The sequence below is a fragment of the Pelophylax lessonae genome, assembly GCF_965119305.1.
Source record: "Pelophylax lessonae genome assembly, chromosome: 2".
Taxonomy (NCBI): Eukaryota; Metazoa; Chordata; class Amphibia; order Anura; family Ranidae; genus Pelophylax; species Pelophylax lessonae.
The window spans coordinates 261,101,483-261,117,649 of record NC_138769.1 but is presented as its reverse complement, the minus strand read 5'-3'; the positions used below and the strand labels follow the sequence as shown (position 1 = coordinate 261,117,649).

At 46.3% G+C, this 16,167-nt stretch overlaps 1 protein-coding gene across 1 annotated transcript in view; it reads left to right on the top strand.

The window, feature by feature from the left end:
* The window catches only part of MAPKAPK2 (MAPK activated protein kinase 2), a 140,127-nt gene that overhangs the window by 86,641 nt on the left and 37,319 nt on the right, over positions 1 to 16,167 (top strand). The window contains exons 5-6 of the mRNA XM_082246274.1: positions 4,666 to 4,792; positions 12,705 to 12,780. Coding sequence (XP_082102400.1) covers positions 4,666 to 4,792; positions 12,705 to 12,780 — 203 coding nt within the window. The remainder of the gene's footprint in view (positions 1 to 4,665; positions 4,793 to 12,704; positions 12,781 to 16,167) is intronic.

Below are 16,167 nucleotides of genomic sequence, written 5' to 3'. Positions count from 1 at the left end.
TCGACGACCTTCTTCTATGAGCAGAATCTCCGACTGCCTTTAAAAGACAATCTGGATATCACTGTGCAAACTTTGTAAGAGTTCGGCAGGAAATTTAATTTTCAAAAATCGGCTCTGATTCCGTCCAACAAACTGGACTATCTCGGTCTGACTCTAGCTTCAGCCTTAGCCCGGGTGAAAATCTCCAGAAGTTGCAGAATGCAATTCGGCTCCTGTTATCCAATCGGCGGTCCTCTCTCAGGACCTCCATGCAAGTGCTGGGCTTGATGGTCTCCACCTTTTTAAGGCGGTTCTGTTTTTTCATTTCCTTACCAGACCTCTGCAAAAGGAGATTCTTGCCAAATGGAACAAGAATCCACAGTCCCTAGACAATCTGATCCTTTTGAGCCGTGGTACGAGGTGATCCTTGTTATGGTGGCTCCGCTCCCCAGCGCTTCAACAGGCAAAATCCCCTCTCCCCTTGTACTGGACGGTGGTCACCACGGATGCCAGCCTGTCTGGGTGGGGAGGTGCCTTGGGCACAGTTCCAGTTTAGGGGGTTTGGGCTCTGAAGGAGTCCAGTCTGCTAATCAATATTCTGAAGATTCACGCGATCAGGCTCTGCCTGTCCCTGTGAATGGATCGTCTGCAGAGGCGCCCAGTAAGGATTCAATTGGACAAGGCCACGGCTGTGGCGTATGTGTCAATCTTCAAGGGGGCACCAAAAGTGCCCTAGTGGCCAGAGAAGTGGCCGGCATTCTAAGGTGTGCAGTTCCATCCCTCTCTGCTCTGCATATTCCAGGAGTGGAAAATTGGCAGGCAGTCTACCTCAGTTGGCAGGCGCTGGATCAGGGAGAATGGTCTCCTCACCCGGAGGTGTTTCAACAACTGTGTCTCCTGTGGGGGACTTCTGTTGTGCAATTGTTGGCCTAATTGTTGGCCTCTTGTCTCAACCGTTCATAGGTTTGTGGCAAGGTCTGGGGATCCTCTTGCCAATGCCACAAAGTCTCTGGTTGCCCCTTGGGGCCAGTATTGTCTAATGTATGCCTTTCCTCCACTAAAACCTCTGCCTGGCTTCTGCGCAGAATCGAGGCAGAAGGGATTCCAGTCATTCTGGTGACTCCAGGATGGCTTCACCGGTCTTGGTACGCAGATCTAGTAAAACTGGTTGCCGATGTCTCTGGAGACTCTCTCAGAGATGATCTTTTGGCTCAAAGACCGATCTTCCATTCTGCTTTACGGTCGCTGACTTTAACAGCTTGGCTATTGAAAGTCAGGTGCTGAAGGACAGAGGGTTGTCCGAATCGGTAATTCCTATACTGTTAAAAAATAGAAAAATCTACTTCTAGGAAGATTTATTATCGAGTCTGGCGGGCGTACATTACTTGGTGTGTGTGTCTCGAGGGGTTTTCCCATTACTTTTTGGTGTCTTGTCTTTTGGCATTTCTCCAAAGAGGTGTAGATCAGCGTTTTGGCCCTGGGCACCATCAGGGGCCAGATTTCCACCTTTGGCTATTTTCTTCCAACACCCGTTGGCCACAAATTCTTTGGTTCACACTTTTTTCGTTCAGGGGGTACGCCACTTGGCTCCCCAGGTAAGGTCTCTGTTGCCTCCATGGGACCTTAATCTGGTACTGTCGGCCATTCAAAAACAACCTTTTGAAAATATTTGTGAACTTCCTCTGCTTACTTTGGCACAGAAGGTGGCCTTGGTGGCTATTGCTTCTGCATGCAGGGTGTCGTATTTTCCTGCGTTGTCCTGTCTGTCACCTTACCTGGTGGTTCACGGACAAATTGGTGCTGTGTCCCTGCCAGTCATTCCTTCATAAGGTAATTTCTGGTTTGCACTTGAATGAAGACATTGGGTTGCCTTTGTTGTGTCCTAAGCATCCTAAAGAATGCCTTGCATTCCTTGGATGTGGTTCAGGCAATCAGGGTGTACCTGGTGGCGACTGAGTCGTTTCGGAAATTGGATTCCTTGTTTGTGCTTACGGATGGTTCTCGTAAGGGGGCAGGCCGCATCTTCTGCGACCATTTCCAGGGAGATCAGGCAGATGGTGGTGCAGGCATATTCCATTAAGGGCAAGGTTCCTCCTTTCCTGTTTAAAGCACATTCTACGAAGGCGCTTCGTGCCTCCTGAGCCTTCTGTCGTCAGGCATAAGTAGTCCAGGTTTGCAAGGCGAGCACTTGGTTGTCTGTGCAAACTTTCACAAAATTTTTCAAGGTGGATGTATTTGCATCTGCTGAAGCTGCTTTTGGCCACAAGGTTTTGCAGGCCGCTGTTGGAGAGGCATAAGCCTCTTGAGGGTGAATTTTTTGCCAGGGGAGCTCCAGTTGTTCCTGGTTGAGCTCCTGTGTTACCTGGTTGGCTATGTTTAGCTTTTTTGGGGAAGCATGTTTATTGCTGTGTTTTGTTCCCACCCCTCATGTTGACACTGCTTTTTGACATCCCCAAAGGTCAAATGGAGCGGTGTCCGTCAACGAAAGAGAAAACTGGATGTTTGTCTTACCGTAAAATCCTTTTCTCTGATGTTCATTGACACACAGCACCCACCCCTCTGAGTTGGGTTATGTATTCTACTGACACTGCTTGTTAAAAAACTGAAGTCCTATAGCAAGAAGTGGGAGTATACCCCCTAGGACTACCCTATAGGCGTAGTCATTTTTTTTTTCGCTTAGTGTCCTACTCCTGTAGGGGGCAGCACAACGCAAGGGTCAAAGAAGATAAGGAGCTGTGTCCGTCAATGAACATCGGAGAAAAGAATTTTACGGTAAGACAAAAATCCATTTTTTTCCCCCCAAAGAATTGTGTTTGTAATACTGCTGCGCAAATACGGTGTGACAAAGTATTGCAACGATCTCCATTGTATTCTCTAGTGCCTCTGCTAAAAAAAAATAAAAAACAATGTTTGGGGGTTCTAAATAATTTACTAGCAAAAAATACTAATTTTTAAGTGTCAGACATATGCCTGGTCCTTAAGTGGTTAAGGAAGGTTTCCTTTTTTTTTTTTTTTTTTTTTTTCTTTTTAGATTACTAGTATTAAGATTGATTTATTTATTTTTTTTAAGGAGAACTTTATTTACATTTTTTGTTTCCTTTTCTAAAATCCATTTTTTTTTTTTTTTTTTTTACAGGATGTGTGCTAATGGATGATTATATCTTTGTAACTACCAAACTACAATTGTGCTGCGCTTCAACCAAAACGTAAAATTAAACTAATAATGAAAAATAAAAGTGTAATATAAAGTTAGGCTTTTGCATAAAGGTTGACCTCAATCCCAATTGTTATACATCCTAAAAACATCATGCTTAAGGCTGGCCATACACTATACAATTTTCTTGTTCAACTTTCCTTTAGATTTACCAAAACCATGTAATATAGGGTCAAACCTAAACACTTTCAATTTGTATGCAGTCAGGCAGGCCCTTGCACTACATAGTTTAAGGTAAATCTAAAGGAAATGGAATAAGAAAATTGTATAGTGTATGGCCAGCCTTAGAATAAAAATAAAAAATATATATATAAAAATAGTCCACAACCAGTGTAGTTTTTATAATAACTGTGAAAAATATCCCAGTCACCAGTCTAATCAAAAATACTCAATCCTTCTCCCCTTTTGTGGGTGTTCCAATATAACAAATCCGTGTTTCACCACAAACATACTCTCCCCCACCCTTTCAGTTTAACTCATCTTCAGCAATGCAACCTTGAAATTAAGCTTGGTCAGAATACACCTTTTAGCCTCTCCTGGGCTTGAGTAGAAGTTGCCAATAAGCTGTCAATGATTTCTCTTTTTGTCACCCCACTCTGCTTGTTGATATCCAGGTACCATAAGGCCCTGTTCACACCTGAGCTTATTTCAGCTCATAAAACGCTCATCTCTGAAGTCTCAAAACTCCCAACAAGCAAAATCCTATTCATTTCAATGACCCCTGTTCACATCTGAGCATTTTGTCACGTGAAGCAAAACACCTGAAGCTCAAAAAAGTAGCTTCTTTTTTGGCAGATTACAAGCGTTTTTGTTAGATGTTAATGCCTGCCTCCAAACACCTGCAAAAAAGCCTGAACAAAGTCCGAAAAAATGCCTTAAAGCCCAACAAAACGCCTGAAAATGATATGCTCATGTGTGAATGGAGCCGAAGTAAAAAAATCGCAATAGTGCTTATACCTTTGTTTAAAAAAAAAAAAACAAAAAACAAATTCTAGGTACTCACAATATACTGATGCTTCCTTCCTATTGGAACACTCACAAGGGCAGGAGGATTGAGTATTTTTGATTAAAGAAGACTGCTGACTGGGATATTTTTCACAGTTATTATAAACTATACTGTTGTGGACAATTTTCATTTTTTTTTTTTTTATTTGAATCTTATTTTGATTTTAATTGATCACCGCATGTATTTATTTAGCACTGGTTAAGCATGGTGTTTTTATGATTTATAACAATTGGGATTGCAGTCAACCTTGCAAAAGTCTAAATTAAATTACACACTTTCTTTTTTTCTTCTTTTTTATTAGTTTGTTTCAGTTTTGCCAGTTTTGGTTGTAGTTTTGTATTTGCACAGCACTTCTATATGAGATGGTGATTAGTGCCTGCAGCTTTATATCGTTACTTTTACTTTTCATAGTAGCTCGCATGACCCTTTTGCTATTTATTATCTTTGTAACTGTTTTTCATTGCAGCCAGAAAATCTTTTATACACATCCAAAAGACCAAATGCTGTGTTAAAGCTCACAGATTTCGGCTTTGCTAAAGAAACAACAACACATAACTCTTTGGCAACACCATGTTACACACCATATTATGTGGGTAAGTATTTCAGTTAAATCATTAAAACCTGTTGCTTTCCTTTTATTTCCAGAATTCCTCCATAATTTATAACGGAAACATTTTGTTAAGCCCATTTCTCCCATAAGACTCAGAAGTCTATATTTCTCTGTCGCTCATTGACAGACGCAGTCCTCTTGATTAATAACACATTGGGTTATACTGCACTCTACAGGAGTAGGACACTAGACGGAAGGAAAACGTTCTGGCCGCACCTTAGGGGCAGTCCCAGAGGGTATATCCTCTCTCTCTCTCTCTGCTACAGGAAGTCAGTTTTTTCTGTCTAGTTAGGAGTAAGGACCTAAGTTCCTTGCTGGGATCTTTGGTCCTGGCAGGATTTTTTAGAAAAACTTTTTATTAGGCAGCTTTTTTTTCTCCAGTTGTTCCTGTGAGATCTTCAAGCAAGTACGCTGAAACTGGGCGACGGGCTGGATTTTGAGATCCAGTGGTCACCCCAGTCAGCCTGCGAGCGCGTGCAGGCCCTAGCTCCGCGCTGGGTCGGCCGCGACATAGTCCCACTGGACGGAGACTGACCCTGCGAGTTAAACGTCTCGCCTGGACGCCGACGACCAGTTGGAAACTGAGTCACGGCGTCCGTATTGGTCGACAGCCCCCCCACCTCGGTGGAGAGGGGTTCTGTCAGGAGTTGGCGCCCGCCTGGTTCCGGTATGGTGAGTAATATGTTCCCCCCTCTCCCCCTGTCGGGTTTGTTGGTGGACGCGGGCCCCTCCCTGGGATGGTCGGACGCTCATGTTTCTGGGTCCCCCCTCTATCCTATAACAGGTGTCACAGATCCCCCAATTGAGTGTGATTTTGTGAATAAGAAACCAGGAGGCTTGGCTTGGGAGCTGACTATCTAAAGTCACTGTATGAGTGAGCACTGTTAAGGGACCATGACTGAAGTCAGTGGGGCATTACTGTGATGATGGCCATGTATGAGGGTGATAGCATCCTACCTGATAAGGTTGCAATACAGGCTGATGCCTGTGCCTGGATTACCGTCATCCGCAGGCCGCCATCCTCCCGCAGGCCGCACAGGCCGATAGCTACCTTCCGCAGGCCGCAGCAGGCCGCTGCCATCTCTCCACAGGCCGCCGCCATTCCCCCGCAGGGCCTCGTGTCTCCAGCATGGGGGCGGCCATTTTGGAGATGACCAGCACCTCGTGGAGAAGCATGGGAGGCGCCGGAAGGCGTGTAAAGGGGCGGAGCCGCCTCCTTTACCCGGGAAAAAGTGCCAAAGACTTCCTGTCTGTAAGAAGACAGCGCTGTGAGCAGATTGATAGAAACTTCTGTGCATCAGGTGGTGAGCCTTGGGGTCTCTCTCTCTCTGTGGGGTCCAAGCAGGTAACACTGAGGGACGCTATTGCGCTGGGGGATTACAAAAAAAAAAAAAGTTTTTTTCTTTGCAATTATTTTTTTGTTTGCTGGCAAAGTGTCTTGGACCCTGCCACACATGTATCCCCACCTGATCCCCTCGAGGTGGCCGCAGGACCCTCCAGTACCCCACTTGGATTGATGCATTATCAGCAGTTTTGGAGTCTTTGGTATCCCGGGTGGAGGTGGCCTGTCAGGGACGGTGGTCAAGAAAGCGACCCCCGCCTACCCCTATTTCATCTGATACTTCAGATACGGATTCTGAGCTGGTCACTGCAGCTGCAGGTCCCTCTTCTGGGGCTGCTGTCTCAGGTACGGTCTCCTCAGACAGTGAGGAGGACGTTTTTGCCTCCGCCATAGCACAAGAAGAAGCGTTGGTGGATGCACTAGTTGTGTCTGTCCGGGAAACCTTAAGTCTTGAGGTTACACCGGCAGAGGTAGCTGAGACTGAAATTCCTTTTTGGTACTAGTTAGCCTACCAAAATGGCGAAGGATTTTCCATTGCCCAAATGGGGTCGTCTGAAACGTACCCCTGCTATTTCCAAATGCATGGCTAGGCGCTATCCGTTTGAGGAATTCCTCCTTAAAAGATGGACGGAACCACCAGTGGTGGACTCACCGATTTCCAGATAAAGCCACTGTTATCCCGTTGGAGGACGCTCCGTCCTTTAGGGATCCGGTGGATCGAAGAGTGAAAGCGGAATCCCGCTTCATTTTTTTCCCTGATAGGGTCAACCTTTAGGCCAGTGGTTGCCATTGGTTTAGTTTCAAGAATGGGTTGGCTAATCTCCCCTTTCAAGGGGATCGCCTGTTTGGGCATACGGTCGGGATACAAGATCGAGTATTCGATCACTTCTACTGGTGCGATTCTTCCCTCCCAACATTCGTATGCTACAGGGAGCGGTAGTTCCCGTTCCTTGGATAGAACGTTTTCAGGGGTTCTATTCGAACCTGTTCACAATGCCCAGGAAAGAAGGCAAGGTGCGTCCAAATTCTGGACTTGGGAAAGATGGAGTCCATCCGAACAGTGGTGGCCTCCCTGCATCAGGGGGATTTCCTGGCATCCATAGACATTTAGGATGCCTATCTTCATATCCCCATCTTCGCAGGACATCATCAGCGTTTTTCTTCGCTTTTCCCAAAGATCATTCCTGGTTCCCACCAGGAGACTGAACTATCTGGGCCTAATTTTGGATAGATCCTTGGCAAGAGTGTTTCTCCTTGCGGAGAAACTCCAGAAGGTTCAGTCAATGATTCGGATGTTGCTGTCCGTCAACTGGCTGGGACTGATGGTGGCCTCCTTAGAGGCAGTACCGTTTGCCCAGTCTCATACCCGAATTCTCCAAGAGGAGATTCTTCTCAAATGGAATCGGAATCCCGATTCCCTGTACATTCGGCCGGTTGAGCGAGCGGACCAGGGAGTCTCTGGTCTGGTGGCTTCGGTCTCCGATGCTCAGCCAGGGGAAGTCATTTCTTCTGATAAACTCCAGGTTACCGATAAATGTGTTGGAACTGAGAGCGATCAGACTTTGTCTGATTTACTGGACCGAGCAGCTCCAGGGCAGCCCGGTTCGGATCCAATCGGACAATGCCACGGTCGCGGCTTATGTCAATCACCAAAGGGGCACCTAGAGTGTCCTGGTGGTCATCGAAATGACCAGCATCTTTCGTTGGACGGAACGGTTTGTTCCGGCTCTCTCCGCAGTATTCACTTCAGGGGGTGGGAAATCGGCAGGCAGATTATCTCAGCCGTCAGATTCTGGATCAAGGGGTATGGCCTCTTCATCCAGAGGTAGTTCACTAGCTGTCCCTTCATTGGGGCAACCCAGATGTGGATCTGTTGGCGTCTCGGCTCAACAGGAAAGTGCGGAGGTTTGTAGCTCGCGCCCGCGATCCTCTAGCGGACGCAGCAGACGCGCTGATCGCCCCGTGGGGGCAGTATCAGCTACGGTATGCCTTCCGTCCTCTCAAGTTACTGCGGGAACTTCTTCGCAGGATAGAGGTGGAGGGAATTCCAGTTATCCTGGTAATTCCAGACTGGCCTCGTCGAGCCTGGTACGCCGACTTGGTGAGGCTAGTCGCGGACGCTCCTTGGAGACCTTCCTCTCAGGGAGGATCTGCGGTCTCGGGGACCGATCTCCCATCTTGCTTTACAATCGCTGGCTTAATGGCCTGGCCATTGAGACCCAGGTACTGAAGGACAAGGGATTGTCAGCTTCAGTTATCCCTACTCTAATTAAAGCAAGGAAAGCGACTTCCAGCACATGGAAGTCTTATATTGCGTGGTGTGAATCTCTTGGATTTCCTCCACGTACTTATTCGGTGACTCGAATCTTGGCCTTTCGGCAACAGGGGGTTGAGCAGAAACTGTCCTTGAGCACTATCAAGGGTCAGGTTTCAGCGTTGGCAATCTTCTTTCAGAAACCTTTGGCTACTCATTCCTTGGTACGGAATTTCATCCAGGGAGTGCGGCACCTGGCTCCGCCAGTACGCGCGCCCTTACCGCCCTGGGATCTTAATTTAGTGTTGTTGGTTCTTCAGAAACCTCCCTTTGAAGATATTAGGGAGATTCCCTTGCTTACTTTATCCCAGAAGGTGGCCTTCTTGGTGGCTATCACTTCTGCATGCAGGGTGTCAGAACTGGCTGCATTATCTTGTCGCTCCCCATATCTGGTGGTTCATAGGGATAAGGTGGTTCTGCGTCCGAATCCATCCTTCCTAAAGTGGTTTCAGAGTTTCATCTGAATAAGAATATTGTGTACCTTCCCTGTGTCCTAAGCCTAGCCATCCTTGGGAGTTTGCATTACACTCCTTGGATGGGGTTCTGACAATCAGGGTACACTTGACTACTACGAACTCGTTTCGTAAAACGGATTCACTTTTTGTGATCACGGATGGCCCTAGAAAGGGGTTGCCTGTTTCTGCCGCGACCATCTCTAGATGGATCAGACAGACGGTGGTACAGGCTTATTCTATTAAGGGGCGGGATCCCCCGTTCCTGTTAAGGCGCACTCTACTCGGGCGCTTAGTATTTCCTGGGCCTTCCGCCATCAGGCGTCAGTGGTCCAGGTTTTCAAAGCGACTACTTGATCGTCGGTTCATACCTTTACAAAATTTTATAAAGTTGATGATGTGATGGCATCGTCGCATGCCTCTTTTGGCCGCAAGGTTCTGCAGGCCGCAATTTGAGGAGACCGTTGGTCTACCTCGAGGGTTTGTTGGGTTTTTTCACTTAGGTCTCATCTTTTTGCTCGATGAGTCCTTGATGCTTCTGGTTGGCTCCGGTTGGGCCTTCTGGATTTTGATTTCTGTTATCCCACCCCTCATTTGTGGCACTGCTTTGGGACGTCCCAATGTGTTATTAATCAAGAAAACTGCGTCTGTCAATGAGCGACAGAGAAAATGGATTTTTGTAAAATCTTACCGTAAAATCCTTTTCTCTTAAGCTCATTGACAGACGCAGTACCGCCCCTCTGTTTTTGAGTTGGGTTGGGTTAAATTCTCTAACACTGCTTTGCGACATAACTGACTGTCTGTAGCAGAGAGAGAGAGGATATACCCTCTGGGACTGCTCCTAAGGTGTGGCCAGAATGTTTTCCTTCCATCTAGTGTCCTACTCCTGTAGAGGGCAGTATAACCCAATGTGTTATTAATCAAGAGGACTGCGTCTGTCAATGAGCTTAAGAGAAAAGGATTTTACGGTAAGATTTTACAAAAATCCATTTTTATTGAGGACTAAACATCTTTTTCTTATATCATTTTGCCTCAAAGTTTAATGCCCATGCTCTTTAAGGTATGAGGCACACTTCACTGCTGACGTGTAAGAGCTTCACGACCTTACTGCAGTGGTCCCCAACTTTTTTAGCACCAGGGACTGGTTTAATAGCAGACAATTTCCCCAGGGACCAGGTGGGGTTGTTTGATATTCACGGCGTCTGTCCTTGGCCCCCCTTAACACATAGCCCCCCCTTAACACATAGCCCCCCCTTAACACATAGCCCCCCCTTAACACATAGCCCCCCTTAACACATAGCCCCCCTTAACAGCACAGTCCCCCCCCCCCCTTTTATATCCGTGACCTCAGTTCCCCTTCACATCACAGCCCTCCTTTACATTAGTGACTCCTTTACAGTGCATTCTCCTTTACATAAAAGTGCCCCTTTACATTATTGTAACAGGGACTGCACTGTAAAGGGGCACTGTGATGTAAAGGAGACTGTACTGTAATGATTACAATGTCCCTGTTACAGTGTAGCCCCCTTTATATTACTGTGTCCCCTTTACAGTGCAGTCTCCTTTAAATTACAGTGCTGCCTTTACAGTGCAGTTCTCTTTACATAATAGTGCCGCTTTACATTAATGTAATGGGAACTGCTCTGTAAAGGAGCATTGTAAAGTAAAAGGGACTGGGCTGTGATGTAAAGGGGGCACTGTGATATAAAGGGGACTGCACTGTAATAATTACAGTGCAGGCCCTTTTATATTACAGTGCCTTCTTTACATTGCCCCTGCAGCCTGGCCCCCTTTCCTCTCTCCCTATTGTAATCTATGCCTACCTTGCTTAGGAGTTCTCACTTTGGCAGGGCACAGGCTGTGCCCAGTCCATGTGTCCTCTTCCGGCTCCTCCCTGAGTTCTAACTTGAGGCCCCATAAAGACTCTGTGTTTTGTTGCCTTTGAGTACCTGTTTTCCCTGCCTGAGATGTGCTACCTGCGTAGACTCTAAGCTGGGCTAGGCCACACAAGACCTTCCCTCCTGCAATGTGCTACCTGCCACACAAATACCCTGTTATCTGCTGCCCTTTAATTACCTTCATGCTGTGTTTGTCCTATGATGTGCTACCTGTGTAGACCACGAGTTGAGGTCAAGCCACACAAGACCTTCCTGTTGTGTTTCCACTCCTGCAGTTTGCAGTCTGGCCCCTCTTTCCTCACTCCCCATTCTAGTCTATGCCTCTCCTGCTTAGGACTCCTACCTTTGGCAGGGCAGAGGCTGTGCTCAGTCAATTTGTCCTCTCCCAGCTCCCCCCACCTGCCCTACAATGTCATCCTATCAGCAGGGCAGGGGGCAGGAGGAGCCCAATGTGCGGCCCGCACAGCAACAGGCCAGCACCGGCCCCATGGTTGGGGACCCCTGCCTGCCTGCACCAGTTGCTGAAGAACTCCTGTACCCTGCATTTCATATTCCTGTACCCTTTAACTTCCAGTCACTTTGACAGACTAGCAGTACAGGTCAAAGGAACTAGAGTGAACTTAGAATGTGTATGTGTAATGGGCCCAAAGGTAGTGTGGTTAGTTAGGCTAATTGTAGCATGCAGGGATCTGAAATAGGAAGGACATCAGGCTAGTATGAAGTACATCCTTCAAAGGAGTTATTGTAGACTAAAGGAAAAGTGATAGATACAGTGGAAAAACTTGCCAGTGTTGCCAATTGGCAAGTATCATAGAGGCTGAGGGCAGGGGTTGCATTTAATGGTAGGAGATGCCTAATACTGGCACGTGAACCATGTATGACCTGCCTAAATCATTCATACTTTTTTTTTTTCTTTTTTTTTTTTTGCTCATGTATTTTTTGTGTTAAAAACTGAAATGCATTTTATCCTGTCTTTTTATGTTGTGGTATGTATATGTAATGTGTGGCGTTGGTTAGAATTTAAAGTTGGCTCTTTCAGAGTTGCTTATTTGGGTATATTTGTATTATTTGGATATTTAAAAAAAAAAAAAAAAAAAAGTATAGTTGCTTTTTTAGTTTAAATACTTGTCCGAGGGCTTTACAGTATTTCAGGGTTGGCTGAACTTCTGGTGGTATAAACTATATTTCTTGCAGCTTTCCTCAAATGGAAGCAAGCAAGGTTTCTACATAGGCAATCCAAGTACATGTAGTACATGGACAATTTTGCTAGGTGTTTTCTAACCCAAGAGGTCCAACCTGTACTTCCTCTTTTGTTCTCTGCTGTTAATGATCTGACAAGAGCTAGAAAGGACTTTTCTTCATGTTCTACAGACCACTCTATCCTTTGCTGCACAAAGCTTTAATAAGGATCACGACTGCCCCACTTATCTTCTCTCCCTTGCAAGGCGGTTGAACAGAGTTGTAGGTCTGACTAAGTACAGGGAATGTTTGACCTCTTTAATGAGACCACTGCTTCCCCACAGAAAGCAAGGGTCACATTCTACAGCTGCTGGCAGGGGCTGGCTTTCCTACTAACTGTGGCTGCTTTAAAAAGAATACCAACTACAAGACACTGCACACCTTTTTGTCTGATCCACCTGGAATATATTTAGCTGCTCTTCCAAATTGTGAGAGGACAGTGGATATCTTCTCTTTTTCTTAGGGATCCAGCACCAGGGTTCTGGTTTAATAATGATGATAATTTGATCATTTAGGTACCTGTAAAAGTACACTTCTTTGCAATGAATGCAAACTGCAATAAAATAATTAGTTCTAATTACAATTGTGTGTGTGCGTGTTAACATCACATGCTTCGTTGACATTGTGTGTTGCTATTTTCTATTTTACAGCACCTGAAGTTTTAGGCCCTGAAAAATATGACAAGTCATGTGATATGTGGTCACTTGGTGTCATCATGTATATTTTGTAAGTATTACCAGTGCTATTACTGCTACATGCTTACCACATTTGTTTTATTTGTGATTTTGTAAGATTGTTTTGACAGTCATTTTAAAACGACCTATGCTGGTTACAATATGTACATACATACAGCATAGCTGGTTTAACTACAGACAAGGGGCCTATTCTTTTTGATGCACCCAGCTTATCTATTATATTGCTTTCTTTTGTGCAAGGTGCATAATTTAGTTTTCTTAGTTTTCACATTATCAGATTTATATTGCATTATGGAATACATGGAAAAAGATAGGAAAATCCAAGAGTTGAAGACAAAACTCAGATCGGTTTTAAAAAAGCATTTCAACCAGTAATATATTTTGACTCATGTTATGACAATTGGGAAGTGTTCTAATAGCAGTTTTATTTTACTGTCTTCATCTGTCTCTTTAAGAAGTCATTATGCCTAAGACTAAAGCTCACCATTAATTGTTTTTTTTTCCATAATCCGCAGGCTACAATACACTGATCAGCATCTGCAGCTGCTGATCGAGAAAACTTTGATAGCATCGACTTTTGTGACACACAGATCAAAATTCGGCTGGTCGCGGCTAAACTGGCCAAATTTTGATCAGTGAAAAGTAACAAAGGAACCAAGCTCTTACATCATAAAATGCATATCACCGTAGTGAATAAACAATAGTGAATAGACCAATAAATCTTCATTTAAATTATAGAAAATATATAAAAATTGTGAAGTCCATATATAATCCCACACGTGAAAAACGTCCTCAGTGAGTATAGGAAAGGTTCCTTTCCACCAACATGCAGACACACTATATACTCACCAGACTTAATTGACCCCTATTACAGGGAGTCAAAGTGCGCATATGGGAAGATCCAGGATTTCCTACATGAGGTCACAGGAATTAATTCAAGCCGCTGCGGTCATCCATTCAGTATGCATATAAATGGGGTATTCAAAGCTTCACTGTTCCCATATAGAGAGGGAGAAGAAGAAACACTCTCATGGTGCAGTATTTCAAATCATTTATTTAATAAAGAAGGTTGTATTGCACTTACATCAAAGAAGACCAGGATCCTCATTTTTCTCTTACGTCCTCCGAAAGTCGCCGCCACTTCATAATCTTCACTAATGGGGTAATTGACCTTTGCTCCGCAGGAGTAGCTAGGCAACAAGATTTGTTAATATCAATGCTTTAAGCATATCACACCCCAAGGGGGTGGTCCCCTCAGTCAATACCTCCCTACTTCCAGCATTCTCAACTCAGTTTTCAATTGCCTAGCTTAGGAGTAGCTGGCTGTTCCTGTGCTGGGGCTTTCAGTCTCAGCCTTCTATCCTCTTTTTGATTTTATTTCAAGTGTTTTTCTCTTTCTTTTACTTAGCTGTTTTTTTCTCAGCATTCGTTTACTTTTCTTCGGATGAAGATGATCACGCGGAGCTGGGTCTCTGTCTGGCCACCCTGGATCCCAGGGCTGAGAGCCAGGGGTTTCCCCAGCCTGCCATCGAGCGTTCAGCTCAGGTTTCCCTGACATATTGAACGACCCATCCCTGTTCGCTGCAGGGATGCTGCCTGTGAGGTGGCTACCTCACCGGACGCCATTTGCGGTTTCGCACCGCAGTCCACTGCGTCCTGGCTGCGACACTCCCTGTCCTCAGTACAGCGGTTTGGTCGCTAGAGAAGGCTCCCCACGCCATACGGACTGGTAAGTAAATTTCTATGTGGGGACCTGTCTGTTTGGGTGTCAGTCTGACTGTGTGACCCTGCATGTCTGTGTAAGTGCTGAGCTCCCTGTCAGATTCCTGTGTGGAATAGCTGCCTTTCTGTGGGCTGCGGGGGGGGGGGGGGGCTCTCCCGCTCTGCTGTGTGAGATGTATGGGGCAGACTGGGCTCAGACATGCTATGCGGCGACCGCTGATGCGGCCCGCCATTTTTCTCGGCAAACTGTGGTCACCGGCCCTGTGTGTTACAGCGCGGTGTTTTGGCGCCAAACGCTGCCATTTTGGTGGCGATCGCTCCTGCAAGCACATGTCGGCGCCATTTTCTTATTGCCTTGATTCCCTCAGCCGAGCGGCCATGTTTGTGAAGCCTTCATAGGCTATATAGGGCGGTCAGTCATTGCATCACTTCCTTTTTCACTGGAACAGCGATCGGTGGCAGCAGCTGTGTGCTCTCTCCAGGTTTTTGCCTTCCTTATCCTGTATTTCCTTGCTCAGTGCTCCTTATCCCTGCGGGGGTCGGTACATACAGTAGTGTGCGGTGGGCTGCGCTCGCCGCGGTCTTAAAGGGGCAGTACTTTATTTTCAGTTGATACTGGGGCATGGATTCTCAGGATTGCAAGTTTCCTCCCACCTTGGTGGGGGGCCAAGGGGCTGCTGCATCCTCCGAGGGGGCTGATCTGGCTGCTGTTGTAGCGAACTTGGCTTCTCAGGTGCAGATGCTAATGGCTGATCGATCCGCAAAACGGCCCAGGTTATCTATTTCCTCTGATTCAGAGGGCGATGGGGCTGCTATGGCTGGAGTGCCCTTCTCAGGGTCTCGTTCATCTCTGGACCTTGTGGGGTCTGAGGGGGAGGCTGAGGTAGGAGTTGATACTTCTCCCCCCGGCTCGCCTGAAGAGCTTGCACTCATGGATGAGTTGATTACTTCTATCAAGGAAACACTGCATCTGCAGGATGAACCGTGTCCTCCTGCTTTGATGTCCTCTTATGGGGCGAAAAGGAAACGCAAATCAGCGCAGGTTTTTCCCTGCCCTGCGGAATGTCAGCGCGCTGTTGATGAGCAATGGCGCAATTTAAAGAAGCCTTTTACTGTGCCAAGTAAGTTCAAGCTGCGTTATCCATTTACACCCACCACTGATGAGCGTTGGTGTGTGCCGCCTCAGGTGGATCATGCGGTGGCAGTTTTGAATAAATCTACTGCGATTCCTGCTGAGGATACCCCGGTGTTCCGGGACCCTACGGACAGGAGATTGGAGTCTCTGGCCCGTCATACTTATACGGTTGCTGGTTCTATGCTGAAGCCTATTTTTGCTTCCATTATGGCAGCCCAAGCTATTGCAGATTGGACGCAGGTGCTCAGGCGCACCCTGGTGGCTGACTCTGCTCCGCCGACAACGTTGGCTATGGTAGATCAAATTCATCAGGGTGTCATGTATTTGTGCGATGCGGACTTGGATTTAGTCCCTTTGGCTGCGCGCCTCTCCAGTGTAGCGGTGTTGAACCGTCGCCTGATATGGCTGAAATGTTGGTCGGTTGACCAATCTTCTCGCAAGACTCTAGCTAATCTTCCCTACGCGGGATCTCGCCTTTTTGGCGAGTCTTTGGATTCTCTGATAAAGGGAATTTCCGGGGGTAAGAGCACTCTCTTACCCCAAACTCACAAGAATAAGTTT